At 40.5% G+C, this 21825-nt stretch overlaps 4 protein-coding genes across 12 annotated transcripts; 1 reads left to right on the forward strand and 3 right to left on the reverse strand.

Annotated features, from left to right (window-relative positions):
- Positions 1-1276: 1276 nt before the first annotated feature.
- LOC112278912 (uncharacterized) lies at positions 1277-3223 on the reverse strand. Of its 2 annotated transcripts, XM_024512819.2 has the most exons (3): positions 2570-3223; positions 1554-2354; positions 1277-1412 (listed from the first exon to the last, which is right to left on the reverse strand). In XM_024512819.2, the coding sequence occupies exons 1-2, from the start codon at positions 3071-3073 to the stop codon at positions 1560-1562; spliced, it is 1299 nt and encodes a 432-aa protein (XP_024368587.1). In that variant the 5' UTR covers positions 3074-3223; the 3' UTR covers positions 1277-1412; positions 1554-1559. The 2 variants fall into 2 exon arrangements, with proteins under 2 accessions (XP_024368587.1, XP_024368586.1); XM_024512818.3 differs by lacking the exon at positions 1277-1412 and having other exon boundaries at positions 1450-2354.
- A 3813-nt stretch (positions 3224-7036) lies between these two features.
- LOC112278913 (serine/threonine-protein phosphatase PP1 isozyme 1) lies at positions 7037-11480 on the reverse strand. Of its 6 annotated transcripts, none has more exons than XM_024512824.3 (5): positions 11078-11345; positions 9257-9532; positions 8295-8854; positions 7785-8006; positions 7037-7459 (listed from the first exon to the last, which is right to left on the reverse strand). In XM_024512824.3, exons 2-5 carry the CDS (start codon positions 9432-9434, stop codon positions 7451-7453), a joined length of 969 nt encoding a protein of 322 aa, XP_024368592.1. In that variant the 5' UTR covers positions 9435-9532; positions 11078-11345; the 3' UTR covers positions 7037-7450. The 6 variants fall into 6 exon arrangements, with proteins under 6 accessions (XP_024368592.1, XP_024368593.1, XP_024368590.1 ...); XM_024512825.3 differs by having other exon boundaries at positions 7037-7598; XM_024512822.3 differs by lacking the exon at positions 7037-7459 and adding an exon at positions 10778-10830 and having other exon boundaries at positions 7742-8006; positions 11078-11217.
- A 1741-nt stretch (positions 11481-13221) lies between these two features.
- On the forward strand, positions 13222-17761 carry LOC112276024 (uncharacterized). Of its 3 annotated transcripts, none has more exons than XM_024506966.3 (12): positions 13222-13520; positions 13674-14191; positions 14444-14498; positions 14686-14739; positions 14987-15050; positions 15351-15407; positions 15697-15806; positions 16067-16111; positions 16409-16497; positions 16713-16791; positions 16995-17042; positions 17352-17761. In XM_024506966.3, exons 2-12 carry the CDS (start codon positions 14004-14006, stop codon positions 17433-17435), a joined length of 873 nt encoding a protein of 290 aa, XP_024362734.1. In that variant the 5' UTR covers positions 13222-13520; positions 13674-14003; the 3' UTR covers positions 17436-17761. The 3 variants fall into 3 exon arrangements, with proteins under 3 accessions (XP_024362734.1, XP_024362750.1, XP_090104385.1); XM_024506982.2 differs by having other exon boundaries at positions 13381-13520; positions 13695-14191; XM_090248259.1 differs by having other exon boundaries at positions 13394-13520; positions 13870-14191.
- Positions 17762-17961: 200 nt separating this feature from the next.
- On the reverse strand, positions 17962-20578 carry LOC112276045 (guanine nucleotide-binding protein subunit gamma 2). Its single transcript, XM_024507006.3, has 4 exons — positions 19134-20578; positions 18936-18988; positions 18744-18788; positions 17962-18522 (listed from the first exon to the last, which is right to left on the reverse strand). The coding sequence occupies exons 1-4, from the start codon at positions 19362-19364 to the stop codon at positions 18444-18446; spliced, it is 408 nt and encodes a 135-aa protein (XP_024362774.1). The 5' UTR covers positions 19365-20578; the 3' UTR covers positions 17962-18443.
- Between the last annotated feature and the right edge of the window lie 1247 nt (positions 20579-21825).

Raw genomic sequence — 21825 nt, forward strand, 5'->3', positions numbered from 1 at the left:
TTTAAAAGGATGTATGTAACAATTATTAATTGGTTGAAGATAATGTGAATTGTAGAGTAGAAGATGTTTGTGGTGTTTTTCTACCAGATAGTTATACTTTGCAAATTATGGATTTGTCACCTAATAACAATGTTGGTGTTATAAAATTCACCTAAATTATTTATTAAAAATCAATGCTTTTGTAATGTGTTTGCAATTTGGTTCTTATTAAATCCAACCAATTTGTAAAATCTCAATGTAAATATTTATATTTCTTTGTGGTTGCATGTGTCAAATATTGTTTTTTTAAAATCATATTCTATCAAAAATATATATATATATATATATATATATATTTATTTATTTATTTATATGCATATATATGATGTTTATATTTTAAATAAAAGATTCTTTATTTTTTTATAATATAGTTATAAAATATTTTAAAAATCAACATACATACATATATGTATGTATGTATGTATGTATGTATAAACTAACACTCTTTATCTCTGTTTTTTGTCTTCAATGTGTTCTTAGTATAAACAAGTAAATTAAATAAAATACTCAATCTAACATAAATGATATGCAAGACATTGTGGTAATGACTGATTTAAAGTTGAGATTTGAAAAGGCATATAATACCTCAAAAAAAACGTGGTATAATTCATAAGCGTCTCACAAGGAAAAAATAAAAATAAAAAAGGCTTATGAGTCATTGCCTACAACATATAAAATAAACATGTTATTTACATACATTGTGTGTGTGTTTGTGTGTCTAATTTTTGAAAGCATAGATTTATCACACTATTCTTTGTGGTCCTTTCACTTTCAACAGTTATAATTATTAATAAAAATCCATTTTAAATGTCATCATACAAAACACACGAAAACAACGGGGAGCAGAAAATTAAATTACATGATTTCTACAGTACAACAATACACTGCAAAAATGATAATTCTGATCCATTTTGTAGGAAAAAAAAAAAAAAAAAACAAACAAAAAACAAAAACAAAAAACAAAAAACACAAAAAAATCTGATCTATACATATATATATATATATATATATATATATTATCATTGGAAACTAAACGAACTTCCATTTCTAATGTGTTGATTTTCAGTACCAAACTTATTGTTGAAATTTTTGTTAGCAGTGGAATAGTTTATGATGAACAATTCAGTGAAATGAGAGATCCAGAGCAGCCTTTGGCTTGGAGGAAAGAAATCCACTCACAAATGTCTTTAACCAACTGTTTCGTGAAGCGATAGTGAGCCATTTGGCACAGCACCTTTGCGCGCCCAAGAAGGAAACAATTTTTTTAATTTAAAAATGATAAAAATCGTTGTGATGAAGTCCCAGAACATGGAAAGGTTGCTCTGAGTCGAATGGTGTGCATCAGCAAAACCCTTTGAAGGCATTGTGAGTATCTACGACCACCCAACGCCGTGTACAGGACATGAGATGGGCACTCAAAACCCCCACTTTTATTCAAACAGCCACGAGCAATTCCCTTTTCTACAAAGTGGTAAGCATTCAGTGGAAATGAAAGATGAAAGACTTTTCATTACCCTCCCTCACTCGAGGACGCCGAACACTTCACAGTGCGCCTGCCAACAAAACTCTAGGGGGAGTTGAAGCTCGTGCCGGATGCCTTGCAGGAGCTCATGCCGCCTTTTGTCCAGGACTCCCTTCGAACTGTCTCGAAATCTCTCCAACAGCTTCTTATACGCCGCCCGGTCCTCAATGACCCTGTCGGCAGAAAAATCTGTGAATATTGAGAAATCTGGTAGCCCCTTTGACACTGTTCCTCTGTTGTGGGTACGCGTGTGCACAGATTCATCCTCTTCGGAATTGTCACCATCGGCATCGACGTCCTCGGAGCTGGACTTTGAGCTGGAACCCGAGTTGTTACTGCTGCTCGTTGATGATGATGAGGATGTCGCCGACAATGGCCTTCGTTGTGGGGATAGTTCTGTAGTTGCGAGTGCAATTTGCGACTGGGGATCCGATGCGCGCGTGATGTTGGAATCGTGGGGAGGACTGTCTGCTGGAGGTGATGATCCAGGGGTGAGGCAGACGATTGATTGCTCTGACACCTTTGGCGGATGCGGCGGCAGATTCGTGGTCGTGATCTCCATCCCGGGCTTCGGAAACTTGATCACGCGAATCCGCGTCCGAGCTCGCGGCTTGCCCGATACACTCTTTCTCTGCAACCTCGGCCTCTTGGTCGGTTGACGCCCTCTCCTTCGTCCTTTGTCCTCGTCCCAAGAGTGATCGGAATCGTAAACTAGGCGACGTGGGGACACCTTCAGTCTTGACTGTGTCTGCAGCTCTCTCTTATTCACCCGTGGCCCCCAAGCTGGCGGATCCTGTCAGAAAATCCACGCAAACCATCATTTTCAGATCTAACACACAAGAATGCTAGAATAGAAATAATCCTAAACTCATGGTTTGGTGATGTGTTTGGGGAGCGACACTTTACTACGACATGCATTTTTTAGCACAAAACACGATTTTCTCCTTCAGGCATCATGAATGTCATGAAAATAACGATGTTTAATAGGAAAGAGATAATCGAGCAAACCTGCATTGGGCAAACACGTCTCCAGCTCCACCGAAGATCAGAACCCGAGGGGCGAACATACTCCAGGCGACATCTAATGTGAGAATGCGGTAAATCGAGCTCTGCTTGCCCCACGCCATAGTAGACTCGGTAGGTGTTCTCCTTAGAGTTGTGGTATTTGATGAAGCCTACCCACCACGCATCGTTGTGCATCGTCTCCACAGCGTCACGCACCCTCCATCTCGTTTGTTGAAGCTCGGGCGGAAAGGGCCGCAGCTGGTCCTTCATCACAAACTCATGCAAGGGCTCACTGCCAGGGTCATCCGACACCGTAAAGTCGCGGTACTGCACGTACACCTGATGGCACACCTTGCGTTCCCCCGAGCTCTTGTAATGCAGCTTCACAATCTTCACTGCGAACCAGGAGCCCTCGTACCCCGCCTCTTCGGCTCTGTATTCCGCCATGTTCCCCTCCCGCATCCATGACGGCTCGGGGACAACAACGCCCTCTCTCACCATCGCCATTGCAATGACCAACGTGACCAGATACAGTCTCAAAAGCTCCAAAACACTACACAACAACTTCCTCAAGTCTTCGAAAAGCTATACACACACGCACACACGACCAAATCCGACGATGACCATCGGAATTCTATCATGGTTGCGACAGGAACGGCACAACCGATGAAATCCCCACGTTTGCCTCACCCTGACCCCAAACCCCCGCAGAAAAAACGACACATGCATGTCCATGAACGTAGTGTTCGCATGTTCGCAATCTGAATCAGAAACCTCCCGTAACTTCCGAACCATTGTAAGAGCGAAGCCCTTTGCAACATACACTCCAGGAGGGAGGGGCAGTGTCAACTGCAATACACCATCAGCACCACCACATCCTTCAGAAACCTCCCGCAATCTCAGAAGAAGCCAGGCCATAATACCCTCCTCCGCGATGATGAAACTGCCCACCGACGAGCGCTCTGGACCCGTGGGCACCACCACCGCATGCATGACGCCATGCAACCGGGCGTGGCACCTCCTCCCCTTCGCTGCGCCTGTTCCGCGTGGAATCGGCATCCCCACGTGAGTTGGATTCTGCCGTTTTCGTCCATCCTTTTCGTCCTCCGTTTTTTTTTTTAATAAATGCATGGCTTGACACACAATGATGATTAGGCCCTTCTAATATAGGACAATTTACTTATTCCAGGTAATTTTCCTTTAAAAAAATCAAAAAAAAAGATTCATGTATTAAGGAGAATGTTAACTAGATCCAAGTTTTTATAAAATCAACCTACCCATTATAAAGAAAATAATAATAATAATAATAATAAATCTCGAGATTCATTTCTCCACTATTGGATTTGCAACCAACTACATCCATCATGATTACCATATTCTTCATCAAAGATGGGTCTATTTAACTTTCCCTTATATTAATAATCATTTTAAATTTTAAAATTTTACAAAACAACAATTATAACATGTAATTATTGAGTTTTCTTAATGCAAGGTCGTTTATTTTGTCCATTGCTAGCATGCACAAGAATGAAAGCCTTCTCCATTCAGCCTTCTCCATTCACATACATATAACTATACATACATTCAAAGCTTATATTCATTGATTTCCAATAATGTCTATTTAGTCCTTTATTAGTAAAAATGTATGTTTTATATTTCTTAAGATAGGATAAATATAACTAAGTCTTCCAGTAGAAGAGTCTAAAAATATCTTTTTAAAAGAAAAAATGAGATAAATTTTATTTTTCTTCTATATGAGATAAATAGTATTGTCTTCAGAATTTGTGGTAGCTTTGCTTCAAAAAATATATTTTACAAAAATTTAAAAAGAAATATAATAACTTTTTTTAAATAACTATATGATAAGTTATTATCATTATTATTAGAATTAAGGTATGCACTAACAAGATTATACTCGTAATAAAAGAATAATCTATTCCATTTTGTGGTCTCTTCTTCTTTTATACTATCTCCAAAAACCAAGACTTTTATAGAATATTTTTTCTTAATTAAATAAGAGATATGAAATAAATCTTTTTTATTACAATCTTTTAAAGTGGACTTCTAGATATAAAACCCCTTAAGTTTAGAGAGGATGTACTTCATGCTAATGCATGTGTTGAAATAAGCTCACATTTATTGCATATCATCATTATTACTATTATTATCATCAAGTCCTTCTAATGTAAGACATTATCCTTCTTGTTCTATATTAAATTATACAAGACACAAAGTTTTATTAATATAAGGCACGAAAGATATTATTAATGAATTTAAGCTTAATAAGTCAAAATAGTTATATGTATGTGAATGGAGAAGGCTTCAATTCTAGTGCACGTTAAAAGGGAGACCTTGATAACTGCATGTTGTCGTTTCATAACCACAATCTTATAAAACAACAAGTTTAAGAAATATCCTAAAAATTTTATTACTATAAGATAATTTTTTAATTATGTAAGAAAAGATATCCTAAAATAAGTAAATTGTCTTATATTAGAAGTATCTAGCCATTGAGTTGATTTTTCTAAATATAAAGAAAATGAACTGAGGCCTCTTGAATTGACTGATCAAATGATTTACATATTATGGCAGCTAATTATCTCTTCAAATTATATAGACTTCTTTACTTGTTTCTTGTATATTGTAATTTTTTTGGAATTTCTTCGTTACATACGTCTTTAGTTTTTGTGGCTTTATTTCTTTAATTTTAATGCTCTTATTTTTCTTTTCATCAATCATGTTCAATTGTGTTTTATTCTTTTGTTCTCTAAGAACTAATCTAATAGATTTTAGTTAAAGTTTTATACTTAAAAAGTAAGTGTATGTTTTTTATTAAATATTTTATATTATTTTGTAAGATTAACATATTGTTGAAGTACAAAGTTGCAAAAGATTATACCAACACAATAATAGTGTGTGCACTTTAGAACAAAATGGTGTTTAAAGTAAGACGTAATTGAATTTATCACCATTATTATAACAAAATCTCATACAAAATACTGCTAAATAATAATGACATACTTCAAGTTTTTAAGATATATTTCTTTAAAAGCTTTTAGAAGATTTTGAAAGAATATAGAAGCTACAAGTACAATGTTACCATTTTTGGAAGATTAAGAAAAGTTCAGAAGGATTTTTTTTTTAAAAATCATAGGAACTTTTATGAGAGTACAAAAGCTACTAAACCATTATAAAAGACTTTCAAGTTGGACAATTTTAAAATAAGTTGACTAATACTTGAAGGACTTATTGGCATAGGAATTATACTTTGATAGCAAGAACATGGATAGCCAGGAGTTTTTTAACCCAAATTAGATAGTTATTGAAAAAAATCAAAACCTTATTATAAGATGTGTGTTTTTTTGCAAGAAGATAAATTGTAAAATTGGAAGCTTAATTTATAATTGCACCACTTGAGAAATAGTTCACATAGAATCAAGTCAATATATTATTTATATGTTATTAATAATAACTTAAAAAGTCACATTAAAAATACAATACTACATAAATATATATATATATATATATATATATATATATCTTACAAATACAATGACATTTAAAATGGGTGAAATTTCATACAACTCAACAAATATATATATATATATATATATATATATATATTAATCTTGTATTCTTTTTGCATTTCAATAATTACCCAATTAAGTTTTAAAATGTATTGTTGTTCATTTCTAAATATCAACTTCATGTATGTATATATCTCTGAAGATTTGTGCTTGTAAAGTACTTTCAATCAACTTGTGGTTATATTTACCAATTAATATTCATTTCATTGAATTCAGATATAATTTTTTTCTATTCATGAATAAAATTCAGTAATTTTGAGCTTTATTTCATAAGATTTGTAAATTCCTTCAAAAAATCCCATTGTATTCAATCAAGAGGCGCAATATTCATTTACATCTCTAGGACAAATCCGAGATTTTTCCACCTTCCGCTCTTAAACCACATGATATACAATCATTTATGCACAATATCATACCAGTCAGCACTTCCTGAATTATTTAAAATTACTATTGTCCAGAAGCATACAAAACTAAATTTTTTCATCAATGAAAGAGTGACTAAAAGCACATTGTAAAGTACCAAGCAGAGAGCAACTAAATAATTTAGTTCAACCATGAAGGGCAAATAACAGAGGTGAATATCTCATTCCAGAGGGTGAAAAAACATGCTCCAATCAATACTTGGCCACTCATATACAAACTATACCTCATCCATGGAAAGAACAGGCATAGAACAATGTGAGTCAATTACATTACATGTGCATTGGGAGAACGCTATCACCGAATGATGTTGAAGACAATAAAGAATGCAAGCATGGACATGGACAAGAGGACGACGTCTAATGTAAACCACGTCCTCTGAGACTTGGAAACGTTCTAGCAGGGAAAGGGATGGAGTATGTTCAGAGAGAGACATCCACAGGAACACAGTCGAGCAGAGAAGAAACTGCAAAACACGTTAAAGCCATGAGCCTGAATAAAATGAAAAATGAGATCGAGTGACATGAAAGGGGGTACTCATGCTCCCTAATGTACATAAACTACGATTGGTAAAACAGCTCTGGTGCAGATCACCGCCAAGAGAAATTTGACGCCCCAACAACCCCAATCCCACCCTGTCAAACCCCCTTGCCTTCGCAATCGTATTAAGGTGGGACACCGCCCTCCGAAGAACACCGCTTCAGCTTCCGTCATGACTATAACTACTATGTTTTGTGTTTGCATTGCACTACACTGCCCTGCGCTGCAATGCGTGCAAGCATGCGTGTGTGTATGTGTGTGTGGGTCACAAAAACCATTCTCAACTTCCTGCGAGCCACAAACTCCAGCAGCGCAGCAACCTGCTTAGGTAGCCTACTTAATAAGGCTGTTCACTCAGAGCAAGTCCACACTCAGTCGCTGCCATCCCAGAACGGTGCCCCAAGTGGATAAGGCTTCCGCGTCAAAGGTGCTTAACTGTAAATAACTCTCTTTCCCTCACTCATGACCAGCATCTGGCATTATCCCTGACCCTCTCACCAGAAACACAAATCTCAGAGTTTTACTTGAAGTCATTGAATGCACAATTGCATGCATTCATACTAGACATTTATGTTTCCCTCGAACATACGCACTTTCATTCTAGTACCATGATATACGAAACAATCGGTAACTTTGCCAAGTGAATTTCTCATACTTCAAAATCTGCTGACCTGGACTGCCCGAGGCGGTGTTCTAGGTCGTGATACATTATTGCCATAGGAGACGAACTTTTGTTTCTTTTCTGCCGGTTTCAAAATCTGAAACGAGCACATGAGAGTATCATCCACACTCATCATCGCACCCGCATTATCAAATTCACCACAGTAATTTGGTGCAGAGAAAATAGTGACCAGCTGGCGTTTAGCAAAAAACTCATAACCATCCTCCACTACCTGCATGTGACATTCACACATGTCAGTACTTGAAACACACCAGGAATAAGGTAATTCTACCCATTAGGAGACTGAATCACATTGTACAATTTGTAAAATCAACACTACGCATGTGTATACTTTTCCACGGGTTCCGCTAATGCTCAAGCACCGATATGATCTTTTTAGTAGAACAATTACCAACCCCTCTTCAGGCATGACTAAGTGCAACAATATATTTCATTAGAACACATGATTAGACGCTTTCAAATTAGAACAGTGAGTAATTCATAGTGTGGATAACAGTACTTGATGGGCTCGGCAGATAAGATCCAAGTCATGTTTTTGGAGAAACTCAGAGACCGTATCTGGACCAAATGTGTAGGAAACTCCTCGGTCATTATCTCCCCAGCTCGCTACATCTTTGTCAGGATCCGCCCATAAAAGGTCACACAACAAGCCTGCATCAGGCACGTCCGTTGGCCGTGCAATCTTCTTAATTTGATCCAAGTTCTTGAGCTCTGGAGAGAGGCCTCCATGCATGCAGAGAATCTTTTCATCAATCAAGGCAGCCACGGGCAAGCAGTTGAAGCAATCTGTAAACGTCTTCCACAACCGTATGTTGAAACGGCGTTTGCATTCATCGTAGAAGCCGTATATTCGGTTGATTGATGCACATTCATGATTACCTCTTAGCAAAAAGAAGTTCTCTGGGTACTTGATTTTATATGCCAAGAGGAGGCAGATGGTTTCTAGACTCTGCTTCCCTCTGTCCACATAATCCCCTAAAAACAAGTAATTTGCCTCGGGGGGAAAGCCACCATATTCGAACAGTCTCAAGAGGTCGGAATACTGTCCATGGATATCACCTAGAGCATTACGTCAGCACTTTGTCAAAGACTAGCTACGAGGCGAATGGACAAAGTGTGGAACTAACAGGTGCCTAAACAGTAACTATAACAGCTAGATTCAGCAAAGCTCATTCAATTAAGTACTAGAAAGATCTGCAATATTACTCCACTTTCAAATTTTTAAATCGATTCAAAAATAAAAAAATAAAAAATAAAAAGTGCATGGATGACTATGAATCACGTCAATGTCCAATTCAGTGTTACATCAATGATTGAAGACCGGACATTGCCAGCTTGTGCTCATCATAACGCTAAACAGCATGGTTCAAGCTCATTCTGCCGTGCATTCACATGAATTGCCAAAACCACTAGGGACTAATACTATGAGATAGTGGTATGAAATGAGAATTGTACACATACCACAGATCTTGATTGGCGCCTCAAGCTCAAGAAGGTTAGGCTGGGACAAAAATATATCCTTTGACGCGACACAAAGCTGACGGATTTCGGCCTCCGAAAGCTGCACTTGCTTGCCCGGCCGCCCAGTCCGTACCTCGAGCAGCCGCACTATAATATCATCTAATACCGCGCTGTCCATTCCCCCTCCCTCACACTTCTCCCCACCTTAAAGGACCGTGTCCTCTCCACTTTCACCTCTGTTGTCGTATTTCAGCAATTGCCAACGGAACACAACTCCTGCAATCCGCACAATGGTTATCGTTCGTAAACTCATTTAAACACAAAAAATTTAAAATGATCCAAAATTCACAAAAGAACTAAACTGGTCTTAGTCAATAGCGGCCAGGTACATGGGGAGAATAACCGGAGTTTGTATTGAAATACGCAAGGGCCGTCCATGAGAAAATGTTACAACGACACTGAGGGCTCCCAACATTTCCAACCCCTCTATAAACTACTGGCCCGTGATGCTCAAAGAGACGTAACATGTGATTCGAGTAACACACAAAAACCAAAAATAAATAAAAAAAACCATCCCATCTGATCAAAGAGAGTTGAGCCAGGACGACCACAACTCGCATTAACCCTAAAAGGATTATCAAATGCGGCAGAACAAAAAAAACTCGAACGAAATTGAAAGACAAATCTCGACGTGATTTAGAGGCATCAGAGTGCCTTTCGTGTTAGCGTGCTTGATTAAGCTGCTTTAGAAGATAACATAATACGTCTGTAAGGTAGACATACAGGCACGCACGGACAAGGACTCAAAGGGGAGATAACCCTTGTGCACTACGATTGCTCACTATAAGGACATCTCCAGAAATCGACTGCAACATAAGAAAAAGATACCAAGGAACAGCTGAAATTCGTCAGAGAAAAATAAATAAAAAAAATACATGCTGTTGAGGCTTCGGCTATGCAAGTCACGATAATAGATTCGGGAGTCGCGAGAAGCAAATACATCTCATCGTCGGCAAAGCGCTACAGAGAATATAAACAAAACAAGACGCGAGTACAACATTTACAAGAGCATCGGACAGTTAGGGTTTAAAAGCCTTGAAAGCATAATGGTGATCCATAACAGAGAAAATGTGAGTTTGTGAAGTACGAAACCTAAAATCATAAAACATTATCCATCCATACCATCGCGTCATGTGCAGAATCCTCAAATAAGAGACAGGAAAGGGGGGCATTCTCGGCACAGTAATATTGCAGAAGTTGAAATATGCAGGGTCAGCTACATGTTTGCTCTGAACCTTAGAGGACCGCTCACATGACCCATGGACTCACGAGTAAAAAAATAAGATGACACAAATCAGCTTCACGAGGTCAATAAAGAGTCAAGGAACCATTCAATTTTCCTATCAACTCCACGCCATACCGACCACAACGACAATGGCCTCCACCAAGACTCAACACCTGAGTCACATCTCTTCATTCCCCCATCCCCAGGGTGCAAAGACGCAAGTCACAACACACCACCTTCCTCAACCTCCGAGGCACCTCACACTGCACACTCCAATCCTCTTCACAACCTTCAAAACCACATCAAAACCATGCCTCACTCTCTCAGTCCGGTCCAAATTCCCCGCATTGGACTACTCACGATCCTGCGCTAGCTAACCAATACATCTATCTCATCACAAGCCTTCTACCAACACCACAACTATCTGCATCAGCTCAATCGACACCCCACCCAGACTCTGCCAATATTACGTCCTATCCCTATGAGCAGTCGACGAAACGGCGACGGAGAGAAAGAGTGGCTGGCTGAGAACTTACAAAGCCGGGAGCTAGGGTACGCCTCCTTGACAGCGCGGGGCAACGGCCAACGGCGAAAATTGGCCAAGGCGCGGCAAGAGAGGCAGCGATTGGGAACACACATCCAAACGACAACCGAGACGCGAGCATCGGCGATGGCGATCGTCTTCTGACCCTCCTCGGCAGCCCAAACCTCCTTCCAGCTCCCAAGGACGAAACAAACTCTGCCCGACCCTGACCGAACTCCGTCTTTACCTCCAACCCACAAAGGGAAAAAAACACATCGAATGAGGGAAAAAAAACATAAACAAGTAAAACATATACTACTTCCTGATCTACACCGCTCCACATCCATTCCCACGACAGATCTCACCATCTGTTTGAGTGGCGTACATGCGGCTGGTTTTCAGTTGTTGATTTTCGAATTAACCACAATGATTTTGCAATGGAACTGAGATATGTTCATAGATATACAGCGGAGGATGCACAGCATGTGTCAGAACACCACCTTGAAAGCTCCATTTTGGGCTGCGTCATTTTTATTTTTTTTTCTCTGTTGCTTTCTAACTTTTTCCAGAGAAGTGTAGATGTGAAACCCGTTTTTATTCACCCCAAAAGTTTTTTTTTATGTTGTTACACGATCAGGAAGAGTTTCGTAAGGCAGGATGTGAACAGAGCGTGAGGGCGCACCAATGGCATGACAAGTAGGTGGGTAATGAGGTGGCATTGGTGGTATTCTCTCATCCCTGATCACCATTCAAAAGCATGCACACACACACACCACCACCACCACCGCGACCATCTCGTCTTCGTTCCACTCGCTCGGTCTCTCTCCAGACCGATTCCCATAGGAAGAAGAAGAAGAAGAAGACACTCCTCGGATGAATTACCGGCAGCAGAATGAGGGAAGAAAAGGCCCATCTGGCCACTTCTGCCTCGTTTCATTCGAAACCACCGACCAGAGAGTGCATGGCACGGTGCTTAAACGACAATCATGACAATTTTTTCCGGTATCAGAGTCACCTACAGGCCGAAGTTTCAATGACGATCAAAATTACTACTGAATCAACTAATTTTGAGTAGACCCTGCGTCTCAATTGCACGGGATCCGATCGGTAGCAAATGGGGAGCGTGAAGCCCTAGACCCATTGCTGGGTGCGAAATCAGGAAGCTGTTGAGATCCAGACCGATTCCTCAGCCGTGCTAGAAATTTCGAGTATTGACTTTTGTGCTGATAGATCCGTTCGACTCCTGGATCCGCTCCTCGCCACCATGTCGAAGAAGATTGATACTCGTAATCAAATCTGGCAAGGTCCAGGTGCAATGGACTTTAAAGTTGAGAATCGAGGCACCAGATAGCAATCGCAAACCCCATGGGAGGACGAAACACTTTCCGACCAGATAAGCGAGGACAATGCACTGGGACAGTCACAGAAAAGCTTATTAAACAAGTCTGGAAATACAAAATGTTGTTCCTCTTGGGCTCTGTGTGTGTGTTATGTTTCGAGGTGGGCTAATCGGTGAACGATCTGTCTGAGTCGTTGCGTCAACACGAACTGCTCTCTTGCAAGGATTAGCACTGAATGAGATGAGGAATTTTGAAACGACACCAGCAGCAATGCCCAGACGTCTACACCAAGCTTGGACACAAGCGGCGGGGGGTGATTGTGTCAAGAGAGTTTACTAGCTGCCGGATGATAATTGGTTGGCTCGAAACGAAATGATTTGGACACGAATTAGGTTTAGGCAATGCAAGATAAAAAGTTGTTGACAGCTTGGTTTTTCGTTTAGATCATCGAAAGCGGGGGAACAGCTGCCTCGGCCCGAAGAATCGCAACACCAAGGCTACAAGCTCATCAAGCTCTGGGTATGAATTCACACACGCATGGTAGGTAAGTTAGATTGCCAACTCCTCAAAGCCATGATTGAGCTTTCAGTTGGAGGGAGTGCGTTCAACAAGTAGTCCCGTCCATCTAATACCAGGTCAAGCTTCCGAGGAGATCCGTAAGAAATACCTTCAAGCATTGTGCACGAAAGGGAACGAACCCAAAAAAAAGTACAAGAAAGGCTCAGCCACCTGGGTCCGTTCAATTCAGAACGTCGATGTCCGATTCTCGATGCGCTAAATGCGTCGTGACTCAAGCATTTCGATCGCCATGACTCTAGTGATCAGCATGCAGTTCATAGGAACTCATGCTCTCGGTACCCAATGTCACAAACGGGACGATGAATGAGCAAAAGGGGACGCGGTCCATGGAAAATCAGGCTTCGACGGTCGTGGGGTGTGGGTTTCTCTAAGACCGTGGATGTGGTGGCAACAGGCTACTAGCAACGTCTTGCCTCTGTGCAAACAGAAAGAAAGGCGCACTAACGCATCGTCATCCAATTGGGAAAGTTTCAAACTGGCTGCCGATTCACAATCTGGCAAGCTTGGGAATCGTTTGTACGATCGGAGAAAGAGATGGTATTATTCCATTTCATCACGAATCGGTTCAGGCTTCAATTGCATTCTAGTTCAATCATTCTGTACGCAGAGTGTCTGAATTCTTTCCCAATCTATGTTTTTGTCGTTGGAATTACGAGAGGGGATATGCGCATCATTATCAGAAGTGGACAGTGCTGCATGTGATTGCTGCAGGAGTAACCATCGGGGTTCTATATGGATTTGGATTGCTTTGGTGCACACTGCAGTTGCAGCAAGCAGGAGTTTTATTGCAAGGGTTTCTGTGGATTTAGGAAGATTGGAATTATTTCAGCAGGATCTTGTGGGAGCGGCTGTTATCTTGAGTCTAGGGTTGGTGTTTTGGGTCCAGGGGAACTTCAAAGCTGGAATGGAGGAGCAGGGAGTTAGGGCTTTTAGAATCCTGTGCGCGTTGCTGCAAGAGTTGATTGTTTGATGCACACGATTTGAGTTCATTTGTTAGGGTGTAGATTTCGAAATTCGGACATGGAGTGGCTTGTGGCTTTTGTCGTTTCTTTCCTGGCTCTCGTTAGGATTGGCGACACACAGTCTTGTGGGAATTCAGAGGTTTCGGATGCTTGTGCCTGGGCAACCACTACAAATGGGAAGATGTACAGCTTTAATCTTGTCTCTCCAACCAAAGGCTACCCTCATGGAATTTTGAGTGAAGACGGGTATTGAATCTTTGGACCCTAGCCCAATCTAAGTAGAGGATGCTAGGTATTTTTCCATGGCGATATGATTCTTCGTCAGTTCTCTGTAGATGCTGATTTAGTGCGGGCGATTACGAATGCGGGAATTGTAAAGCAGAGCACCAATAGCTTCTAGCCTATGCACCGAGCCTTGTACATAATATTCACAAACCACTGGAAAAGTATGACCCTGTTCTTTTTTCAACAGTGTGTTGGTGCTGTGTTTTTGGGAAGGTTTTACAAGATTTCTGCAAAGTCGAAAGACGGAGAGACCAACTACTGGTTCCAGGTGGGTGTACACGTCACGCCATAAATTAGTGGGCATTGACGAGCTTGGTTCTGCAAATTTTTCCCTGCTCCTCTGTCTTGTTAGTTCTGTTAATGGTTGGTGTCACCCTTTTCATCATCTATCTATATGTTCGTCGGTTTGGTTAGTTATTTTCAACTAAGATGAGCTTATCGTGTGCATGAATCAGTTGTGTGAGCACATGAAGTTCAACTTCAATCCACCTTTGTGCGAAAACTGTGAGGTATATATTCATCTTCTACATATAACTTTGTTGATCTATCCTTGGTATCTTTGTGTCGACTTGTAATGAGGTGGTGTATATGATGGTTGACTAGCAATTTGTACGCTAATTTTTTACTTCATTTGTTCCAATCTGTTCTAGTGTTAGTAGAAAGATCTCTAGTTTCTCTACTATTAACTGTGGGAATTTTGTTTATGTTTTATATCGTTCGAGGACTGAAACTTTTAGGTTTTGAATATTTGCTCAGGGTTGTGGTGGTCTAGGACACTGTGGTGAAACCTGCAGTGCACTCGTGTCTTCGTCTTATCCGGGTTCGTAATGATATTTCCTATCAATACACCTTGCTTCACATCCAGACACATTTATAAGTAGATTGATCTTCGTAAAGTGTCTGAATTATTGCTTACTAGTTCCCTGAATCTGCATATTAAAGCTCATTAGCTGGTCTGAAGGACTGTATGTAGGTAGCTGATCAGTATGTGAAGGTGGCCAGTGACATCCCAACTCATAAAATTTAGTTCCATTGAGGTGATGTTTTCTTGAAGTTTCATTAGGTTGCATTTCACATTTCGAATTGAGTTTTGATCTGGGGTACGCGGCTAAATTTACAGGTTATTCTTTATGTACGACTCTCGGGTACCCTGAGAGTATTTACTACTCCTTGATAAGTACGGTACATCTTCACGTATTGTCTTCATTGTACTTCAGTTTGGGAAAGCCTATTTCTTTCTCTATATGGATATATGATTCGAAGTTTTATCTGCTTATTGATTTCGTTTGTATCCTTTTCTCTTGTTAATAACATGGTGTCGGTCTGACAGTCGACGAATGAAAATCAAGAATGAATCTGTTCATGTCAATTGAATCCAGTTGCAGTCGTTCCAATATTAATGATGTAGTCAGCTCAGTGATCTATCAAGACCGTCGTATTCATCCCCTTGATTTTTTGTTAACCAGATCAAGATAAGCCAGAGCAAGGTGTTCGGGTAAATATGACTACATGTAACAAGTCAAAGCCAAATTGCTCATTCTCGGTGTTGGTGTACTGCAGCCATTCTGGATTTGAGGTATACTGCATGATTGTTACTTGACAGTTCCTCTAATTGTTTAATTTGATCATACTTTGGTGTTGCACTTTTCTATTCGAACTCCACTATTGTGAACTACTTAAGCCTTTTAGCTCACATGATTGTGAACTCCGGGCAGAGTTTGGTTTCCACGAATCAATACAAAGTGTTTGTTATGCTTAAACGCACATATTATGAGGAAAGATGGAGGCTTCAGTTATACCGTTATGTGTTTTTCTTATATGCTGCTATACGTGCAGCCGCCGAAGACGGCAATGAATGGAACATCAGGAGAATGTAATCTTGTAAGCCCCTGACGTCATTAACCTTGATATTCGTATCGTTTCTTAAACCTTTGAAGCACATTATCTCTAGTAAAATTTTCTAAGCATACCAAGTTTTTTGACGCTCTGGAGTTCTGTTTTTCTATATTGACCCTTTAACACTGCACAGACTTAGTGTAAGTTTTCCAGTTTGGCAGTAACAATACTGACCGCGAATTGCTGATGGTGAAAATTTAGGTGACGCAAAAACACGGTTAGCTCCATCAGGTTTGATTAACTCTTGATCAGACAATTGACGAGTCAAATTTGCTTGAACAGGAAACCGCATTAAAACATCCAGCAGGCTGCCCAGTGGTGACGAATATGAGTAAAAAAGGTTGGGGCTGGTTTGGTTCTCTACTTTTCATGTAAGTTCATCTTTGTCCCAACTCGGAGCATGACAGTTCTATAGGGATATTTTTGGGTTCGTTTAGTCTAAAGCGTCGAAGGCAATGCAGCTGAAAGGGGCTTTTTCTTTTTTCTTTTTTCTTTTTTTTAATTGCTATAGAGGATGATAGAGACTGTCTTTTTATTTGAATTTGATAGTCTAGCAGGAGTAATTGATTTCGAGTTGAATGGACAGGTTGTTGCTTATTTTTGTCGTATACGTGGCTGTGGGCATCGGTTACCGCGTAACTGTTCTTGGTGCTAGTGGTTTTGAGGTATGCTTCCGAAAACTATGACCTAATTGGCTTCACTTATAGAATTTCTTTGCATTGTCGCACTTGGAATAGGTATACTTTCTATTTCCAAGGTTTGTTGCAAGATGCGAAACAGGTTGTGTGTTTGATTAAAGAGATGACTTGATTGTGATGGTGGATACATGCCGTTTTAGGAAGCTGATGCAATCTGATGATCTTTTCAGGCTATTCCTAACCTGGACACATGGCGCGCTCTTCCTTCAAAAATCCAGGTATTTGTTGACAGCATGGATTTTAATTCAGGGCCACATAGTTTCAGCTTAAATGTACCGTATTTCTGTAATTGTGTAAACTCGCTTTTCGTACTTATTGCTGTTACAAGAGCTGGCTACATAACTGCTATTCGCATAATGTTGTGCTGTGATTTCTCAAATTACATGTGATAAATGTAAGTCAAAAAGAATTCCAACAATGTTTGCATCCCCTTCAACCCAGTCCCATTCTAGTCCTTCTACCCTGGTGGTTCTTAGCAACAAAGATGCTTTTCGACTCCCTAAAATTTGATTGGCTGTGGTGTGCAGCTGTTGGTGGAATACCCCATTTCGCCATGCATGCGTGTCTACTACGGCTTTACGGAAAACTCATACTCACGAATGAGTACATGAAACATTCAGCGCTTACGACAAGCCCGGGTATTGCTGATGTGCAGTATGTAGATTAGGAAATGAAATAGTTTTTTTCAGGAGCAATGTTACATATCGTTTTAAAATACATGTGGCGGTTTGTTCGAGCTAGATTTTCAGAATGCTTTCTGCATCCCTTCCTGAGGAACGTTAATGAAAAGTTAGCCTATCTCAAAATATGGAGGGGACGTCTCACACTCCAATGATGTCGGTTAGGTTCATCTTGCTTTCTTGGTAACTATCCTCTGCCGTCGTGTAAGTTAGTTAAAATTTTATAATAGAAGTTCTGATGAGTCACTTAATATGAAGTATTTGCAGCAGATCTTCACTTTAATAGTCATCACCAGGGAAGGCGGTCTGGATCTGGATAGTGAAAGTTTTGACTCACGTGGATAAGTTAATCCTGTTTCTGGATTAGATGCCACCATCAAACTGGTTGGTTGGATTACTGTTCTCAGTATCGCTGTACAAGATCCTACTTAAAGATGGTTGTGTTATGAAACGAGGGAAAAGTAAACAGCATCGTTTATTGCCAGAAACTGACCCAGAACTTACCAAGAATCCCCCTCAGCTAAAAAGATAGTCAGAACTAGTCGTACATGATACACACTCTGCCCTCAAGTCTATCCTACAAAACTAACATATGGCACCAAGGAGATCGCAGTTCATCAATGCTTCACAGTAAGCTAAGTAAAAAAAATACCAACTGACAGTAGCACAAGAACTATCCCTGGACTTTAGTTTTCTCTTGCAGTGCTTCAGACGTTCAAAGAACATGGTTTTAATAGTCAGGCTAGGTTCTCGCATACATCTTCGTTTCAACACAGCTTCTCCTGTTCGAATGCACACCACACGTACAATGTGAATCACTGCGTCCATCCATCTTAACGGTTCTTGCTCGAGAAGGCAAGGATCTATATAATACATTTCGTTTCGAGACATCAATGCGTGACACATCGTATAAAGGCAGATGAGATTGCCTTTCGAGTGCTACTTGAACTTCCAACAACAGCGTGAAGCTTTGACAGGCCGCTCGTAAGGCCACGACTGGGGTCCTATCCCATCAGAGCTGCAACAGATAGCCCATCTTTCCTCTTAGAACTTTCAACTTTTATCTTTTTCATGTCACGCAGATCAATTCTTCACAGCTGATGCACATAAAGGACTATATACATGTATCGTTAGGATAATGTACATGTACTCACAAACAAAACATACTCGTCAATCCGAAATGCAGACAGAATGATTCAAATAATCGTGAGGAGCTCATTGGTAAATGCCAGGGCTTACCTCGGAATAAAAGGATCGGGACGACTCTCAACGAACGCCACCAAACTGCAGCAGTGCACACGCAAAAGTTCAACACATTATTTACGTAAATCATAATCTCAGATGTATCACTGGCCAAAGCCCATGAATGAAGCACCATGACAAAGAAACTGATATACAACAAGTTCAGTTTAGGCCATCTTTCAAGCTTACTCTTTACAGGCTTTGGATGCAGGGGGTGTGTCGTCCAGAGAATTCAGCTCCTCCTGTAACAAAAGAAGAACAAAATGAAACAAGATGTTCAACGGTGAACATAGACAGAGAGAGACAAGCTCATTGATTGTCTTTGCTTTCCATGAGAATCCGGGGAACATTAAGTACACTGAGGAATGAAGAAACCTCGCGGCTCACCTGGAGTAGCTGAATTTCGGTGTTCAGTTGATGCAGATCACGGCTACGCCCTCGAATAGATGGAGCGGAAATGGACGGCCGATGGAACAATAAGGACGGGATTGCCTCCTGCCGCAGTGGTGTCATGGGCGGGGTAGGATTTGGTCGCGTAATACTGCCCCGAGATTTGGACGAAGACGAGGCACCCACATTGCTCCTGTAATTAGATTGCTGTGATCCTGCTGAATACATTCTTGTCTCAACAGATACGTAAAGGCCGTCTTTGTGGCATGCGCCTCGAGCCCTCTTCTTAACCTATCTCTACATAGTATTATTCCAGAGTTTGCACACGCAGCGCGACGCCCTCGCTGCAGCTCACACCAATAAGAAGAATTTCTCCCACAAACTCTTCATGGTTCTTCCGTGCTGAGATTGGATCACGACTGGAATTGACAAGAGGATGAAGATTCTTTGAGCTGCGCGGATAATTGAGTGCCAACCCTAAAAACCCAAAACCCTCAAACCGATACGTTTCCTTTTCTGACTGCATCAAGAGCTGAAAAAACTCCACAACATCATCAAGAATAAGAGACCCGTAAACTTAAGAGGATTAAGTCCTGTTTTCTTAGGAATGACTTTAAGCTCAGTCTAGGCTTTATCATCTACTCCCTACCTAAGATCGAAGTACAGGATTCTATTACACCAACACGACCTAGAATGATGATGAAGAAGAAGAAGAAGAAGAAGAAGAAGAGTGAACGAATGAATCATATGATTGTTTGATTAATGAATCTCCTGATTGTGGCGAATTGACAGCCTCCACAGCTGGGCAAGGTTGACTACTCAACAACGCTGCAGATACCGCAAACAGACTCCGCTACAGAACCCGTAGCACAAGCGCTGCTGCACTGTCGAACGAGTCACTCGCCCTGGTAATGAGAAAGTCCAACCGCTTCCGTGATAAACTCTGAGCATAACAACGCAAAGGTACCCCTCGTCCAGATTCCTCACCACTACCTAAAAATCCGCCATTGCACCCCACGGTTCCCACACACGGACAATTAGGCTGGAGTTTTTCCACCACAATCCCACCAAAGACACAGAACTCATCCAAATACTTCTGTCAGGTACACTGAAGGGGGCTTGGCGAGGCTGGCAGAGACGGGATATGACATCGCCATTACAATCCCCAGGGTCTAATCAATGCGCGAGAGTGTGTGAAAGCATCGGAACCTAAGCTGGAAGAGTCCGTTACTCCTCGGAACCGTGGAACTATGACACGATACGGCTCTCGTGGACCACCAGTTGTCGTCAGTTAAGGGACTGGCCGAGATTCCGGAGCTGCTACGAAACCATTTCGATGAACTCCTACAACAGAATCTCCAGCATCCACCATTACAACGCGTCGTCCCTCAACCTCCTCCGCCCCGCGTGCGTTAGAGCTTGGCAGGCATGTCGCATAACAAGCCGAAGAAGTATGAGAATACGAAGATGAAAAAGTAGACATGGCCAAAGCAAAAAGCCGCGAAAAAAACCAAAAGCTAGAGGTTGCTCTTCGTCGACTTTGTCTTCGTCTTCTTTTTTTCGTCCATGAGCGTGCGTTCATCGTCGTTCGTCGTCGTCATCGTCCTTTGTTGGGCTTTAGCTCTTGGCTCTCCATCCACTTCCTTCCACAAAGAAGTATCTTTCATTAATTTAAAACTAAAATATCAAATAAATCGGAAAATAAAATCCTGATAAACCACGCGTGCTTTTAAAATATATAAAAATAAATAAATGAACTGGAATAATTGGTAATTTATACGTTGTAGTAAGATGCTATTCTACAATGATTGAATAATTACACCATCAGATACCATTCATATATTGTCACTGCAGGGTGTTTGATAATGTAACTAATCAATCATTGCAGAATCATTCTTATGTTCATCATTTCGTTTGAAACGTTGTTCAAGTATATATAATCACATATATATATATATATATATATATATATCATTTTAGAATAAAAAATTAGATATTTACCCAATTCAAAAGTATCATTATTACAACAAAAAAAAATGAAAATGAAAATGAAAATGAAAATCTTAACTAAATGAATGTAAAATCTAAGATTAACAAACTTTCTCTTTGTTAATACAAGAAGTTAATGAATCCATTTATATGGACACACAGCGGATGGATTTTTATGCACACAGGCAAGAATTGTACTATTGTTTCATGACATGATAAGCATCGCACTTGAGTGTGTTTGTTTCCTTTCCAGCTTACCATTTGGTACTGTAGGTAGCTCTTGGATTAGGTCTTGTGAGAACTGAGCAGGAATTGAAGCATTCCTTTGAGAAATTCCCATCAGAAAAAAGAGAAAGGTTCGAACTCCACTAACATGGAATGAAATGCATCAACAGCTTGTTGTTGTGATCTCAGGGACATATCTCAAGCACCGTGGGAGCAGACACATGCTCCGGAGGCAAACATCATCGACAGAGAATCTTCCTGTTCTAAGAATAGCACCTATTTCATGCACCTCTCAGCAAAATCACACAAAAGACCTCGCCTTGGCACGAAATCCAAGAGCAATGAGAAACATCCACTGAAGACCATCTCTTTCTGTAAAATTAACTTATCGACATCACGCTGTTTGTGGAAGGAAGTGGATCTAGGCATCATAGTCAATTAAGTTACTTGACATCTTGGCACAACTCACCAAGCT

The sequence above is a fragment of the Physcomitrium patens genome, chromosome 2 (genome assembly GCF_059467195.1).
Source record: "Physcomitrium patens ecotype Gransden chromosome 2, ASM5946719v1, whole genome shotgun sequence".
NCBI classification, from domain to species: domain Eukaryota; kingdom Viridiplantae; phylum Streptophyta; class Bryopsida; order Funariales; family Funariaceae; genus Physcomitrium; species Physcomitrium patens.

Coding starts and splice junctions, on each gene's coding strand:
- LOC112278912 (XM_024512819.2), bottom strand. CDS start 3,073: ATGGCGATGGTGAGAGAGGGCGTTGTTGTCCCCGAGCCGTCATGGATG. Junction 2,355..2,569: donor GACGTGTTTGCCCAATGCAG/GTTTGCTCGATT, acceptor ATTTTCTGACAG/GATCCGCCAGCTTGGGGGCC.
- LOC112278913 (XM_024512820.3), bottom strand. CDS start 9,434: ATGGACAGCGCGGTATTAGATGATATTATAGTGCGGCTGCTCGAGGTA. Junction 8,855..9,256: donor GGCGCCAATCAAGATCTGTG/GTATGTGTACAA, acceptor GTAATGCTCTAG/GTGATATCCATGGACAGTAT. Junction 8,007..8,294: donor TTATCTGCCGAGCCCATCAA/GTACTGTTATCC, acceptor TGTCACATGCAG/GTAGTGGAGGATGGTTATGA.
- LOC112276024 (XM_024506966.3), top strand. CDS start 14,004: ATGGAGTGGCTTGTGGCTTTTGTCGTTTCTTTCCTGGCTCTCGTTAGG. Junction 14,499..14,685: donor AGACCAACTACTGGTTCCAG/GTGGGTGTACAC, acceptor TGCATGAATCAG/TTGTGTGAGCACATGAAGTT. Junction 16,498..16,712: donor TTTGGTTCTCTACTTTTCAT/GTAAGTTCATCT, acceptor TTGAATGGACAG/GTTGTTGCTTATTTTTGTCG.
- LOC112276045 (XM_024507006.3), bottom strand. CDS start 19,364: ATGTATTCAGCAGGATCACAGCAATCTAATTACAGGAGCAATGTGGGT. Junction 18,989..19,133: donor CCGAAATTCAGCTACTCCAG/GTGAGCCGCGAG, acceptor CTTTTGTTACAG/GAGGAGCTGAATTCTCTGGA. Junction 18,789..18,935: donor GCATCCAAAGCCTGTAAAGA/GTAAGCTTGAAA, acceptor GCACTGCTGCAG/TTTGGTGGCGTTCGTTGAGA.